This window comes from Phyllopteryx taeniolatus, chromosome 16 (genome assembly GCF_024500385.1).
Source record: "Phyllopteryx taeniolatus isolate TA_2022b chromosome 16, UOR_Ptae_1.2, whole genome shotgun sequence".
NCBI lineage: Eukaryota > Metazoa > Chordata > Actinopteri > Syngnathiformes > Syngnathidae > Phyllopteryx > Phyllopteryx taeniolatus.
Genome location: NC_084517.1, coordinates 12,298,908 through 12,315,403, shown reverse-complemented (window position 1 = coordinate 12,315,403; position 16,496 = coordinate 12,298,908). Strand labels below are relative to the sequence as shown.

At 40.7% G+C, this 16,496-nt stretch overlaps 1 protein-coding gene across 2 annotated transcripts; it reads left to right on the top strand.

The window, feature by feature from the left end:
• Positions 1-2,148: 2,148 nt before the first annotated feature.
• On the top strand, positions 2,149-14,878 carry slc2a6 (solute carrier family 2 member 6). 2 transcript variants are annotated; one of them, XM_061750001.1, is made up of 9 exons: positions 2,149-2,274; positions 2,347-2,430; positions 2,865-3,136; positions 5,475-5,571; positions 5,980-6,079; positions 7,189-7,382; positions 8,611-8,786; positions 8,902-9,194; positions 10,371-14,878. In XM_061750001.1, exons 2-9 carry the CDS (start codon positions 2,377-2,379, stop codon positions 10,709-10,711), a joined length of 1,527 nt encoding a protein of 508 aa, XP_061605985.1. In that variant the 5' UTR covers positions 2,149-2,274; positions 2,347-2,376; the 3' UTR covers positions 10,712-14,878. The 2 variants fall into 2 exon arrangements, with proteins under 2 accessions (XP_061605985.1, XP_061605984.1); XM_061750000.1 differs by lacking the exon at positions 2,149-2,274 and having other exon boundaries at positions 2,291-2,430.
• Positions 14,879-16,496: the final 1,618 nt, after the last annotated feature.

The following is a 16,496-nucleotide window of genomic DNA, read 5'->3' as shown; positions in this document are numbered from 1 at the left end:
TTTTTCATAAAATAGGAAAATAGAATTGTATCGTATAAAACATTTTATAAATAGAATGTGTTTAATAAAGTGTAATTACTGTAGGTAGTATGTACTGTAGCAGGCATGTGCACACATAGACCCCAAGTGGTGCTCAAGCGCCTCCCCTTTTGCCCTAGATTTAAAAAAAATCAGCCCTTTTTTCTTCAATCATATATTAAAAAAAAAAAAAAAAAAACCTCTGTCATCAATTCCACCAAAGGTGTTTTGATATCTAAGGGGAATGTATTTGAATTATTGGAAGAATTGTACATATGCCCCCAGCTTAATTTATTTGGGTTTAATCAGAGGCACTTTAAATCATGGCAGGTGTGTGCTGACATACATTTTACATGAGTTTGAATGTGATTGCTTAATGCATAACACATCCCTATTTACAAGAGAGTGTGTGCTCTTGTGCAACAATCTTATTTCAGTTCTTTGTTTTTACTTCCCCTCTGTACAGGTTATACGTTAACTAATGGTGGAAAAAAGATTTAATGATTTATCTTGGTCTCATTTTTGTATACCACAAAAACCTACCATTTGAACACGGGTGTGTAGATTTTTTTAATCTCCGCTGTCACCTCCATACACCTTCTTTATTAATAATTATTGTATTATTATTTATTTATTGAAAAACAATACATAAATATATACCACCGTTTTTTTTTCTTGATAGTAACAATAATTAGTTTTGCGATGGGTGCCCTTTTGTTGGCTTGAGCGCCTGCGCCCAAAAATGTCTATGCACATGCCCCTACTGTAGTATTCATGTGGGTTATATCAGTAGCCGGAGTCAGGCTGGCTATTTTTTTTCAGTGTGAGCATTTGGGCATGAGTTGTGGTCTACAGCAGCTCCATGCTAGTGTTCTCATTCTGTATTTGTGTGTTTGACTCCATCCATCCATTTTCTGAGCCGCTTCTCCTCACTAGGGTCGCGGGCGTGCTGGAGCCTATCCCAGCTGTCATCGGGCAGGAGGCGGGGTACTCCCTGAACTCCCCCCCCCCCCCCCCACCCCCCCACGTTCAATCAGTCATCCCTGTCTTTAGAGATTTTTTCCAGCTCATTTTCCTCACTTCTTTGTTTATTTGTTGTCATTGTAATTTCCCCTTTAATTTGCTGGATTTTCAATGTTCTTTCTGTTGACCCCTTTAATTAATCCCCATGTGCTCTTAGTGTAGTTCCACAGATATTCTAGTGCTCCCCTGGCATTTATTCCCAGAAGTCTAGTGTGTAATCTACTGAACAGTTTCCACATTGTTTTTATTCATTTTTGGTTCCCTCCTATCAACCGCAATCATCTCTTCCAGACTGCATGTGAGTTCTTTTTCATTGTGTGAGTGTTTCCCAGTCATGAGTGTATATGTGTGTGTAAATAGAAGTGATACCGGTAAATGTGATTCAGTGAGTTTAGTAACTGTACTTTTTGTATCCTGATTCAACCAGGGGACTTTGCTTCTGCTTTTACTTTCAATTTGAGTTACTCCATTTTGGAATGGCACAATTCCGTACCTTGTCTTCCACTTTTAGATCACGCTTTTGTTACAATTTGTGCACAAAACAGGAATCACACAATAGAGCAGGAGTGGACAACTGTTGCTGTTGAAAGAAAGGCATCTACAAATTTGTGTTTTTGTGTGTGTGTGTGGTTTTGTTGTATTTGTATATTTTTTTATTGAAAAAACAACAGAAATATGCCTTTCTGTGTGGGGTTTGCATGTTCTCCCCATGCTTGTGTGGGTTTTCTCTGGGTACGCCAGATACTTGTACCTCACACATTCCAAAAACATCAATGCTGCATTCATTGAAGACTCAATGGTACATAGGTGTGAATGAGTGTGAATGATTGTTTGTCTACAGTATGTGCCCTGCAATTAGCTGGCGACCAATCCAGGGTGTACCCCACCTTGCGTCCAAGGATAGGCCCAAGTTCAGCCGTGACCCTATATGTAGGAATATTAAGCGCTATTAAAAAAAAATGGATGCGAGGAACAACAGAAATAATTAATCTACTAAAAATTAAAAACATCTTTATTTTTGAAAGATTATAAATTTACCCCGGACTAGAAGACTTACACTGAGTCAGAGTTTGGTGATTGAGTAATTGTCACCACAAATTCCACTTGGTTGTCATTTCCAAAAGTCCAGTGGTGACTTACTTCCTACTTTCACTTTTATTTTGCCTGCTGTGTGTTAATTTCTTCTGAGACAGGACAGTCCTGCAGTGCACACCTCTCACGGGTTTTTTACTTGTAAATATGACTCATTTGAAAAAAATACACTTTATATCGGCCACTTAATCATATTTGTGATCTGTCATGAAGGCTACAGTTGTGCAGTCCTCCTGTGCCAACATGGATGAAGAAAGACCTCTACTGGACACAAGAAAGTCATCATCAGAGACCACGGTAAGAGATAAAAAACTCCCAACTACTACAAATATTTAGCTAAAAATCCTAATAGATACTATGCTAAAATTTAGCAACCTATGTGGATTTTATTCATATGGGCTAAAGCGTTTATGTCTAATGATAATAGATGCAAAAAGGCTAAAATGCATGCAAATATGCTCACATCTAGTATGTTGGCAACCTGCGTAGGCCCATAATGTTACTGCAGGAACATCTCAGGACAGGTGCTAAAGTGCTTGAGCCTAATAAGATAAACCACAATTTCAAAAAGTGCTAACATCTAGCATGCTAGAAACCTGCATAGACACATAACGCTATTATAGGAACATTTTGTGCTTCAGTAGACAGGTACCAAAGAATGCTGAAACTGCGAACAGCTAGTGTAACTAACGTCATCAATGTTTTAACTCATCCACTTCTCTCCATTTCAGTTCAACAAATCCAAACTGTTACTGGCTGTTTTTGCGGCCGTCTTGGGGAACTTCAATTTTGGTTATTCCCTGGTCTATCCGTCCCCTGTCCTGCCAGTGCTCCAGGGTCCCGATGCGGACCCCCGGCTGAGAATGGACACCTCCCAGGCTGCATTGTTTGGCTCAATCTACATGCTGGGCATGGCCGGAGGCGGGCTGGGGGCCATGTTGCTTAACGACCTAATTGGCAGAAAGTTAAGCATAATGGTGTCGGCCGTGCCTTCCGCTATTGGGTTAGATATGAAATTGTATTGGAAAGGACAGTGGATGACACACATTTGACTCTAGAACAGGGGCGGTCATTGAGCAAAGTACCGAGTCACGACGGTCTACTCTGTTTTTTCCACGGAGCATTTACACGATCGAGATATTTGTTGAATAATTGATCAGTTTCAGCTCTAAAATTGGTCAGTTAAAATGTCTTTATTCATCCATGCACTCCAGCCTATCCCAGCCGACTTTGGGTGAGGGGCAGGGTCCACACTGGACTGTTTGCCAGCCAATTGGAGGGCACATATAGACAAAACAACCATTTATACTCACATTCCCAAAAGTACAATTTAGTCTTCAATTAACCTACTGTGTTTTTGGAATGTGAGAGGAATAGAAAACCCACGTAAGAACGGAGAAAACATGAAAACTCCACACAGGAAGGCCCGGATTCAAACCCCCAACCTCAGAACTGTGAGGCGGATGTGCCAACCACTCACTGATCGTGCTGCTATTTCTACTCATTTTTATTTATTTTTCATTAATTTATATAATTTAAGGCGGCACGTTGGACGACTGGTTAGAGCGTCTGCCTCACAGTTCTGAGGACCGGGGTTCAATCCCCGGCCCCGCCTGTGTGGAGTTTGCATGTTCTCCTCATGCCTGCGTGGGTTTTCTCCAGGCACGCCGGTTTACTCCCACATCCCAAAAACATGTGTGGTCGGTTGATTGACAACTCTAAATTGCCCGTAGGTGTGAATGTGAATGTGAGTGCGGATGGTTGTTTGTTTCTATGTGCCCTGCGATTGGCTGGCAGGGTGTACCCCGCCTCCTGCCCGATGATAGTGAGGATAAGCGACTCAGAAAATGGATGGATGGATGGATTATATAATTTAAAATTTGGTTGATTTATTTATTGTAAATATTTTTTACATAAACATTTAACATGTTTGTATTCATTTTATTATATAATTGGTTAATGAATTAAAACTACATTAATATAAATAATAACATTAATAGTAATATCGGCAGCACAGTGGATGACTGGTTAGCACATCTGCTTCACAGTTCTGAAGACCAGGTTTCAAATCCGGCCTCGCCTGTGTGGAGTTTGCATGTTCTCCCCGTGCCTGCGTGGGTTTTCTCCGGGTACTCCGGTTTCCTCCCACATCCCAAAAACAAGCATTGGTAGGTTAATTGAAGACTCTAAATTGCCCGTTCGTGTAAATGTGAGTGTGAATGGTTGTTTGTTTATAAATGCCCTGCAATTGGCTGGCGACCAGTTCAGGGTGTACCGCGCCTTTCCCTCACAGTCAGATGGGATAGGCTCCAGCATGCCTGCGACCCTAGTGAGGATAAGCGGTATGGAAAATAAATGAATGAATAATAGTAATATCCCTCGATCCCTTTACTATACTGCTTATCCTTATTAGGTTCATGTGTGAGTAAATTAATAATTTATTATTAAAATAAACATTTATGTCATTATATTAAGTATTTTTATTTCATTTTTAATTAATCTCATTTAATACTTGTCTAGCGGCATGGTGGACGACTGGTTAGAGCGTCAGCCTCACAGTGCTGAGGACCCGGGTTCAATCCCCGGCCCCGCCTGTGTGGAGTTTGCATGTTCTCCCCGTGCCTGCGTGGGTTTTCTCCGGGCACTCCGGTTTCCTCCCACATACCAAAAACATGCATGCATTGGAAACTCTAAATTGCCCGTAGGCATGACTGTGAGTGCGAATGGTTGTTTGTTTCTGTGTGCCCTGCGATTGGGTGGCAACCAGTTCAGGGTGTACCCCGCCTCCTGCCCGATGACAGCTGGGATAGGCTCCAGCACGCCCGCGACCCTAGTGAGGAGAAGCGGCTCAGAAAATAGATGGATGGATAATACTTGTCTAATTGACTTTTTGTTAAAAAAAATGTAAAATAATTTAGTATTTCTAATTACGTTTTATTAAATAATTGGCTGATTAATTTTAATTAAATTAGATAGATAATACAATTTACACATGTTATTAGATTATTGTTTTATTATTAAAATTAACCATTTTACCTATTGTACCCATAGTTCCATTGTAACTATTTTTTTAACCTACAAATCTACAAATTGTCTTGGTCTACAAATTGTCTTGGTCTACAAATTGACCAAGACATCTGTTCATTTTCAAAATCAAATGTGGCACAAAAGTTTGCCCACCCCTGCTCTTGAGTCTGGAACATAATATTTAATTTTTACTTACGAATGACTCAACAAATCAGCACCTTCGCTGCATACAGCTTCACTATGTTGCACACACACGTCTCGTAAATATGCAGTAGTCATAGCATATGTGATTTAATTCTTAACGTGTTTTTCAGTTACCTGCTGCTGGGAGGGGCTGTGGAATTGTGGATGCTCCACCTGGGCCGTTTCCTCACAGGTGTCGCAGGGGGGATAACAGCGGCGTCCATTCCTGTAGGTCGACTGGTTACGCTGGCTTCATTTTCACCCCTTCATGCAATTTTGTCTTTTGTCCCAATTCCCAACCCTAGTAATGATGCAATACATTCTGTGGACATACAGAACTTTGAAAGTCGAAGGGCCTTTGTTTGAAGCTTTATTGAAAGTATTTACTACAGTCATATAGGAACCGTAAATAGGACTGATATAATCCTCATTAACACCATCATAGGATTGTTCCCAGTTCATCTGTACAGGATGTTTGGGGAGGGGCGGGGGGGGAGAGGCTTTGTTGATTGGCCACTTGCTGTTTCAGCATGGGACGGCAAGACAAATCGATTATTATCTGATCACATGCAGCAGTATGTTCTGGTAAATTTCCATCACAGTGAGTTGTAAATTTTGTGTGTATTTTTGTTCCAGGTATACATCTCAGAGATCTCCCATAAATCACTGAGAGGAGCACTCGGAACCTGCCCTCAGATTACTGCTGTATTTGGAGCCCTGGCACTCTACACTTTGGGTAAAAGTTTACATAAAAATATACATGACAAACAAAATGTTAGGGATATTCGGCTTTTGGGTGAAATTTCAGCATGAATCTAAAATGCACTGGAACCTTTACAGGTGCAATTAATTTGACATTCTTGTCATTTTTTAAGGCACATGTCCAACTGTTCAATATTTCAGTACTTTTTGCACAACTTACTTTTCAAGGAGCTTAACGGCTAAATTCTTTTCATGCATGAATCGACCAATACAATTCCAAGGACGTTCACTTCTATGCCTTTCTGTGACTCTTCCAGTCTCTCTTTATCTCTGTTGCAACCTGCTGATGAGACTATGGCACTCTAAGCTCAGTGCTCACTTCCTTAGAACATCCTGATTCAAGCCTCGCATTGGCGAGGTACAACATGTTGATCAGTTGCCAGGTGTTGTCTTGGTCTCACGTTCTGCTTTTCTTCTTGGATGGGACAATGCACTTTAATAAAACACACTAATCAAAGCACATGATTAAAGTGCAAAAGTGCCAGATTTAGCACAGGGTTCATTTCCATCTGTAGTCGCCCAAAAATAAAGACAGCACATGTTGGCAATAGCCCATTAAATACAAAAGTAACAAAAAGCAAGTACAGTAGACGTGAAGTAAAAAAGAAAAATAAACATAAATATACATTTTTTTTGCCAGGCCCGATGTGCGTGCAAAGTTTCGTTTGAATCAGTGAATGTTTAGATCCTCAAAAATGCGATTCATTGCGAGAAAAATAATAATAATAACAACAATTCTTATGATTACAATAGGTCTCTTGCAGGGGTGGCTGCTCGGGCCCTAGTAATAATGTTATCAAAAGGTGAACAGCTTGATGAAGAGAACTGTGAAATACCAATTCTAGTTGAATTGGGAAATTTATTGGTCAACTCCTGGATCAAACACCTGTTGTGAATTTTGCCATTCAAGTCCTTTTAGAAAACAGTAAGGTTTGCACAAAATACTGAAACATTGAACAGGTGGACGGACATGCATTCAAAAGTTTAGAGAAGGTCAAACTGCGTTCATTCGTAAAGATTTTAGTGCATTTTCGGTTCATCCAGAAATTTTACACGAGAAATATTATATGATGTACTGTACAGGTCTGGTGTTACCGTGGCGGTGGCTTGCAGTGGCAGGAGGCGTGCCAGCATTGCTGATGGTTGTACTGCTATTCTTCATGCCAAACTCCCCCAGGAGGCTCCTCTCCCTGGGCAGAGAGGGGCAGGCCAAGTACACTCTTCACTGGCTGAGGGGCGCTGACTATGATATACAGAGCGAGCTCGACACCATCAAGGTGAGAAGTAGAAGCGGACCAGCAGGTCAAGCATATACTGCAGTGCTTACATTAGCTGACGATAAGTGAAATAGTGCATTGTGTTCTCATTGACAAATTGACACATTCACTGCCATCGGTGGCTTTAGAAGTCAAACATCGATGTCAACTGGGAAGGCTGGCAGTGAATGAGTTAAGTAGGTACAGTGGTACACTAGCCTGACTTCGGTACAGCGTAGGTTCAGTTCCTGTTTCCCACTCAGTGACGGTATGAGTGTGAATGGTTGTCTGTCTCTTTATGTAGCCTGTGATTGACTATATCGACCAATCCAGGGCGTAGTCCGCTTTTGACCAAAGTCAGCAAGAATAGGCTCCAGATCCCTGTGACCCTTAATAGGATAAGCGGTATAGAAAATGGATGGATAGATGATTAAGTAGGAAGGTATCTTACATTAAAAAAAGAAAAAAAATAAATGTCTCCTTTTCTATGCATTAATACATGCATTTTGCCAGCATTTTTCAAAGCCTTTACAGGTGCACTCAAAAAAAACATCCTAATATTACAAGTGACCATTTATACATAATTTACAAGGCGGATTGAATAATTTTGAGTGCAACTGTAGTGTTAGGGAACGGTTGTCAAACTCATTTTTGTCACAGGCCACACTGTAGTTTTGTATTTCCGTTTCGAGCATAGCATCAATAACATCAATATTAAAGTCCTCACATACCTTTTAATCACACGTTGAATAAAGTAATTTTGCAGCTAAAGGACAAATTGTGAGTCAACGATAAAAAAAAAAAATAATAATTTTAAAAAAAACAACACCAAACTAAATTGTACAGGAAATAAATTAGGGCCACACAGTAAATCAAACAATAATAATATAAAAAAAAAGTCATCGAATAATGGATTTTTGTAATTTCAAGAGAAAATAGTTGTTTTTTGTGAAGTTGTATGAGAATATTTGTAATTTTATTAAAATATGGAGACGTAAGAGAATCATAACATGAAAAAAAACATTGTCAGTTCACCAGAATAAAGTTGGACTGGATCACAAGCCGCAGCTAGCAAAGCCGTAGATAAAGATTACCGGTATCCATGGCTCTGCCAGCTAGCATGCAGGTTCATCCTTTAATAGAAGAAGAAGAAGAAGAAAACACAATAGCAATTGTATCAGTTCTCGACTCTCAGCATTTCCAAGGACTCACCGGGTATACCGTATACTACATGTGTTTTTCAATGCAGTGCAGCATCCGTCTGCAGAGCCGTATCACATGGTCCCAGCTGGCCATGCCCATCTACTACCGCCCAATTCTCATCTCTGTGGCGATGCGTTTCCTGCAACAGCTGAGTGGCATCAGCCCCATTCTTGTCTACTTGGAGCCCATCTTTTCTCAGAGTAATGTCTCACTGGAGCCCAGGTGTGAAATGCTACCTGACTCGTTCATTCTGCATGACCTATCATTATCCTTAATTAATGACCATTTTTCACATGCTGTAAATAGTCACTACCTGTCCCTGTTCTCTGTGTGTCAGGTATGATGCTGCAATTGTGGGATTGGTTCGCCTTGTTTCTGTCATCTTGGCGGCAGTTTTGATGGACAAGGCAGGGCGCAAAGCTCTGCTGTACACCTCCAGCTTTCTGATGTTCCTGTCCATGCTGACTCTGACCATGATTTCCTGCACCACATCTTACCTACCTGGACCCACCCCTCCAAACTTCACTGCAAATGTGGAGCCCAACATCCACTATGACGTGGTTTTGATGGCTAGCAACCAAATAGCTGCAGGCCCCATTCCACTGATCAGCGTCGTGGTATTTATATTTGGTGAGTGATAAACCTTGATTGTATGGCTTCAATGTCACAATGACACCATCATCTAGCCTTCAATGGATGTTGTATAACTATGGAGTCAAATAATTCCTGCAGAAAATCCCTTCCATTGCCTACCTCTATCCTGGGATTTGAGGCTCCTCCTGCAACAGTTGGTCCTTTGGCTCAATACTTTGGGAGAAATGCTAAAGCAGTTTTTCCGATATCCGATATAAGTTCTCTATAAACCCCAATTCCAATGAAGTTGGAACGTTTTGTAAAAGCCATATTCAATTAAATACACAGGAAAGAGCAAACTTATAAGCGTCATTGGTTTTTTTGGTTTTGTTTTCTTTGCAAATAGTCACAGATTTCTCCAGATTCTATGAATCTTTTGAAGATATCATTAATATAAATAATAACATTAATAGTAATATCGGCAGCACGGTGTACGACTGGTTAGCACATCTGCCTCACAGTTCTGAGGACAGGGGTTCAAATCCGGGCTCCGCCTGTGTGGAGTTTGCATGTTCTCCCCGTGCCTGCGTGGGTTTTCTCCGGGCACTCCGGTTTCCTCCCACATCCCAAAAACATGCAGGGTAGGTTGATTGGAGACTCTAAACTGCCCTTAGGTGTGAATGTGGGCGGATGGTTGTTTGTTTATATGTGCCCTGTGATTGGTTGGTGACCAGTGCAGGGTGTACCCCGCCTCTCGCCCGAAGATAGCTGGGATAGGCTCCTTGTGAGGATAAAGCGGTACAGAAAATGGATGGATGTTTACTGAATATTACATCCAAATACTAGTAAAAGTTGTAAATATCTTAAAATAAAAGTTTTAAATATCTTATCTTTGGAGTATATTCAATTGAATATATGTTGAAAAGGATTTGCAAATCACTGTATTCTGTTTTGGTTTACGTTTTACACAAGGTCCAGACTTCATTGGACTTGGGGTTGGTAAATAATGATTCGACAAAATCAAATATCAAGGTGTTTTTGTACAGGATACTGGGCTGGATTTGTGAGAGTTTCAATCGATCAAACAATCTATGCACACACACGCACACACGCACACACACACACACACACACGCACACACACACACACACACACAATTAAATTTAAAATTATCCATTTCAAAGTCATCTGTGCTTCAATGCATTGATACAAGCCCTTTTCTTTGTTTCCTAGGCTATGCCTTGGGATGGGGGCCAATCACGTGGCTGCTGATGTCAGAGGTATTGCCTTTGGCTGTCAGGGGCGTCGCCTCGGGCCTATGCGTGACTGTGAGCTGGGTGACAGCCTTCGTGCTCACAGACGCCTTCACTCACCTGGTAGACAGCTACGGCCTGTACGTGCTGTACTTTTTTTTCACGGTGGTGTGTGTCGTATGTCTGCTCTTCACCGCATTGTGCATCCCGGAGACCCGTGGCCGATCTCTGGAGGAAATCGAGAACTATTTCAGGACACGCAGATTTACTATTAATCATGATCATTCTACTGAACACTCTGCAGAAAGAGCAAAGGGCTGATGTATGCAACTCTGCGGGGACATTGGAATATTAAACCACACAATTCCTATCTTGGACCTTTCTGTGTGGCATGTTCTCCCACTGTCCTTCACGTTAAATACATGATTTCCTATGCAGCATGTTCAACTCTAGGGATGGTTAACCCAGGGCCCGAAACAGACACATTTAACCCACAAATAAGCATAATATAGAATAGTAAACCTTAGATTGATTGTTGCAACATATTTTGTGCATACATTTTCTATGGACCACAGAGGACTAAAAAAAACCTGAAATGGCTACTGATGGTGGAAAAAAAGGCATTTCCACTCTTGTTTTAGTCATTTAGCTCTCACTAAGACTCATACTGCATGTGACCATACTGTATCCAGGACTAGTACTACTAGTCCTACTACTCCTTAATGCAATATTAGGTTTCTTTTTCTACCTTTTTGGAAAGATGTTTTACAATGAACGGCTTATGATGTAGTGCTAGTGACAAATAGTCAAGAAAGTGTAAATATTTGACCATGCATGTTAAACAGTGGATAACTAAATGAGTACTACGGCCACGTTGAAAAGAAAAAAACATTGAATGTAAATAAATGCATATAATTACAAGAATAAAGTCACAGTATTATGAAAACGCTCTTATCTCGGGAGAATTAAGGTGTCATATTAAGAAAGTTGTAATTTTACACTAAATTACACAAAATATGACATCAACAGAGCAACACAGGGCTCCAGTTGTGAGCATGTCTGCCGCACAGTTCTGAGGTTCAGGGTTTGAACATTTGAGTCTGTTCCTGAGAGAGTGTGTACTGCTCTCAGACTGTTGCATTTAGGTTTGTGTAGGAATGTTTAACTTTATTTCCTTAGAAATACGTTTTCTTTCTTGTAAGATTACACTTTTCAGTATGGCCCTAATACTCCTTTGTGGATTACACACATAGCAAAAACCAGCAATACATTTTAAACATAGTAAAATATTTGCATAATGACATGAATTTATCAGTCCTGAGAGCAAATATGTTGGCAGCTGTCTTTTTGATTCACCGCAAACAGGTCACGTGGTGCAGTGCACTGATAGTCGCAGGTTTGCGTTCCGGCTTTGTGTATGTATGTATGAATGGTGAAGAAGGAGCTGAGCCGAAAGGCAAAGCTCTCGATTTACCGGTCGATCTACGTTCCTACCCTCACCTATGGTCACGAGCTGTGTTTTGTGACCGAGAGAACAAGATCGCGGATACAAGCGCCCGAAAATGAGTTTCCTCCGCAGGGTGTCTGGGCTCTCCCTTAGAGATAGGGTGAGAAGCTCGGTCATCCGGGAGGATCTCAGAGTAGAGCCGTTACTCCTTCACATCGAGAGGAGCCAGATGAGGTGGCTCGGGCATCTGGTTAGGATGCCTCCCGGACGCCTCCCTGGTGAGGTGTTTCGGGCACGTCCCACCAAGTGGAGGCCCCGGGGATGACCCAAGACACGCTGGAGAGACTACGTCTCCCGGCTGTCCTGGGAACGCCTCGTGATCCCCCGGAAGAGCTCGACGAAGTGGCTGGGGAGAGGGAAGTCTGGGTTTCCCTGCTTAAGCGGCTTCCCCCGTGACCCGACCTCGGATAAGCGGAGGAAAATAAATGGATGGATGGACATTCTGGATTTTAGGACTAGTTTTAAGTTTTCTTCAAATGATTTGTGGTAATGATCCATCCATTTTCTGAGCCGCTTCTCCTCACTAGGGTCGCGGGCGTGCTGGAGCCAATCCCAGCTGTCATCGGGCAGGAGGCGGGGTACACCCTGAACTGGTTGCCAGCCAATCGCAGGGCACACAGAAACAAACAACCATTCGCACTCACATTCACACCTACGGTCAATTTAGAGTCTCCAATTAATGCATGTTTTTGGGATGTGGGAGGAAACCGGAGTGCCCGGAGAAAACCCACGCAGGCACGGGGAGAACATGCAAACTCCACACAGGCGGGGCCGGGGATTGAACCCGGGTCCTCAGAACTGTGAGGCTAACGCTCTAACCAGTCGGACACCGTTCCGCTTGTGGTAATGATAAAACATTAATTCAAAAGCAGATGGCGATCCTAGTACTAATACACATTGTGCCTTCAAGAACTGATTTGATGTCAGATACATTTTCCTCGATGTTCAAAGACAATGACAGACTGTCTAAACTGCGTAAGAATGGCAGTGGAAATGAGTCAATGAGAAAAGGCATGGCTCGTCAAACAGGTCACGCTTCAGATATACCGGTAATAACAAAAAGGGATTATGTAAAGCTGACATTGCGTGTGAGACTGACGCAAATAGTTATGTTGTTATTATTATTACATAACAAACCTAATGTATTGAAGTAGAGATGTAAGAAGTGTTGCACTAAGGTATGGATAACCTGGCTTGTGATTTCTTTTGAGATACAAGCCGTCATTCGGCCGTATTTTTGCTTTGACTTGCGAGCAAACATTTGAACGGTAAAACGGCGGTGATCTCAACTCACTTCACAACAAGCTGCAGTTTGGCAGATAGTGAACAACTCTTCAAAAAAGGCTTCAAGCTGTTTATTGCCACTCGAAGTTTACTGTCAAATAAACATACAAAAAGAGAATGACACGTGTATTTAAAACAACCAGATAGCCTTGCTTTAGACAAATCCTTTTAGCTAGCTGCGTCACTTCGGCATCGCCCCTTCCCTAGGATATAAAAAGTTAACTTGAGCGCCTTCATCCGCATCAGTGGTTATTCGGTGCAATTTTGAGTTACTTATTATTATTCGGCTAATTTTTTCCACTACAGCATGCACTTAGTTAGCTATCTCAGCCAACACCCCGAAAATGCATCTTGTGGTTCCCTGAATGGTCACAGAACAGCTGTCGTTATTTCGATTCCCAAATGAGGCTTTCAGCAGATATATTTTCACATCTTAACTATGTAGTAATGTGTGACAAAACGGGTCCAAGCAGGTTGGAACGGGTGGAGGAAGGTGTCAGGTGTGTTATGTGACAGAAGAGTCTCTGCTCGGATGAAGGGCCAAGTTTATAAAACAGTGGTGAGGCCAGCCACGATGTACGGATTAGAGACAGTGGCACTGAAGAGACAACAAGAAGCAGAGATGGAGGTGGCGGAAATGAAGATGTTGAGGTTCGCTCTCGGAGTGACCAGGTTGGATAAAATTACAAATGAGCTCATCAGAGAGACAGCCAAGGTTCGATGTTTAGGAGACAAAGTTAGAGAGTGCAGAGTTTGATGGTTTGGACACATCCAGAGGAGAAATAGTGAGTATATTGGTAGAAGGATGATGAGGATGGAGCTGCCAGGCAAGAGAGCTAGAGGAAGACCAAAGAGAAGGTTGATGGATGTCGTGAGGGAAGACATGATGGCAGTTGGTGTTCGAGAGGAGGATGCAGGAGATAGGCTTACATGGAAAAGGATGACGCGCTGTGGCAACCCCTAAAGGGACAAGCCGAAAGGAAAAGAAGAACTATGTAGTAATGTGTAGGCATGAGAAAATTACTAGATGAAGTAGCATCCATTTTTCATCAGGGCGTGGTTTCTCACATTCAGCAGACGTGCCCACAGCGTTTGAGAGCAGAGACAAGCGCTTGATTATTGTCATTAGTAACTTCATGGCTTAATGCTTGCAAATATCCATCATGAGAGTCTTGGTACTAATGTAAGACTATGTGTGCAAGTTAGCATTTTATTTTGCTCAAAACATTACAAAGAGGCAAATGAAAACCTGTATAACAAACAATCAAGTCGCAAATGATGTTGAAAAGTCTAAGTTAGAGGACGGTAACGATCAGGTATTAAGTAGAAGTCACCCGAACAGTAGTGCATATACAGTCGTCTTATAAATGGTGCACTTTCTCTCTGGTCAGAGTTTACGTTACCTGCTGAGTCTATTTTTGCATTCATAAATCCACCCACCTTGCGTGTTCCTAAATTGCTGCCCTCTCATCACCACTCTGCTACTGTATTCTGACTTTTTTTGTATTCTCTAAGCAACAACAAGAATTATTCAATCCCCGTTGCAAATTACTTTACTTACTTTAATTTATAAACAGAATCACTGTTGGAAACTTACAGGAAAAAAATGTCAAATTAATTTGGTTGAGCTGTTTAAATTGTTTTTGTCTTGTTCATTGGAATCTTGTAACCTTTGGAAATAAATCTAATTTACAATGGCTGTTGCTGAATAATTTTGAATCTAATATTAATCTTTGTATCTCATAACAAATGCATCACGGCATGGTTGTTATGGTGTATTTCCGCTTTCTTTTTCTGGTATTTAGGCTTTTGAAAAATGTGTATCTTGTCAGAATATGTTAGGACACATTTATCGTCAGTCAGGGTGATAATTGTGACATAACGCATTCTTAGCAGGTACACACTTTATATATTTCTTCTATAGTTTAAGGGAGAAGTGACCATTAACTAGTGTGCTCATGTGATGTCTATTGTCTATGGGCAGTTGAAGTTTGCAACAAAACAGACCAAGAGAAACACTCACAGGCCACAACATTAGGTACACCTGCACAATCTAGTACAGGGATTCCCAACCAGTGTGCTGTGGGAAATTATCCAACTTCACTTTCTTCGTTAAAAAATTATTGTTTATTTTCTACAAATCATTTTTGTGCTCATCTATTAATGCCAGGGACATACATTGAAAAATGGACTTAATTTTCTCTTACACATGATTAAAATGTGGTAAACTGAGGTAATTTCCCCTCTTTTCCTTGAAAGTAATCAGATAATATGTTATTTTATGTTGCAACCGAACATGTTCAAATTAAGTAAATTCCGTGTATAGTGAAAGGCAAAACAAATAAATGCTGTTCAATTAGATGTCAAAATGTACACACCTGTAAGTGATCTGTGTATCCACTTTTTGTGAAATAGTTTTTTTTTTTGGGTGGTGTGTGATAAGATTTTTCTTATAATGAATTCTTCTAATGAAATCAAACCCTTTGTCACATGTTGTGGTAGATTGTCGTGGTGTACAACTGTGTTGAATCATACTGAGAGCTGTTTCTAATATGTGAGCTCCCTTTTATTTTTTTGGGCTACACCACAATAAGAAACATATCGTTAAATGACACTTTCACGGTGTAAATCAGAATTAAATAATATTGTCTTTGTAGGCCTATAGGCAGAATTTTTATACAGAGCTTGTTATGAGACAATGTTAGATTGTGCCAGTGTACTTAAAAGTGTCACAGTTTTAGTAATGTATTTTTTACATAGTTCTATTTGTTTCACTCCCTATTTTATCTTATTCATTGATTTGAGTCAGACATAGTATAATCATTTGAAAAATCCTTCTTCTATGCACCTTTTAGATACAGAGGGGCAGTTGCATTGCAGATTATATATTGACATATTTAATGTAAACCAAGGGTCTGCAACACACAGCTCATCGGCTGTGGCTCTGTGACTGGAAAATAAATAATGAGTATTTAACTTAGATGTTTTTTGTTTGTTTGTTTTTCATTTTTCAAATGTAAATAACATTAAATGAAACTGATTTTCTTTTCATTTGTCATTCAAGATATGCGTCACTCACAACTGCCAATTGTACGAAACCTAGTTTGAATTTATTGAGCTATTCGACGGTAGGTAAACCATGTATAAATCCAAGAAAAGAAAAGTTTCTAAATAAAACAGAATACTATGTGCTACATGAACTATATTAAAAACAAATGTCAAAATCACATTAACCAGGTAAAATAAAGATTTTAATTGGCTATAATTTTGCAAATCTTTTGCATTGTTAAGTGAAATAGTCTTTAATATTTCCAG

Excerpts from the sequence above, each read along its gene's own strand:
- slc2a6 (XM_061750000.1), top strand. The coding sequence starts at position 2,341 with ATGAAGGCTACAGTTGTGCAGTCCTCCTGTGCCAACATGGATGAAGAA. Across the intron at positions 2,431-2,864 it reads AGTCATCATCAGAGACCACG|TTCAACAAATCCAAACTGTT; the intron begins GTAAGAGATAAA and ends TCTCCATTTCAG. Across the intron at positions 8,787-8,901 it reads AATGTCTCACTGGAGCCCAG|GTATGATGCTGCAATTGTGG; the intron begins GTGTGAAATGCT and ends TCTGTGTGTCAG.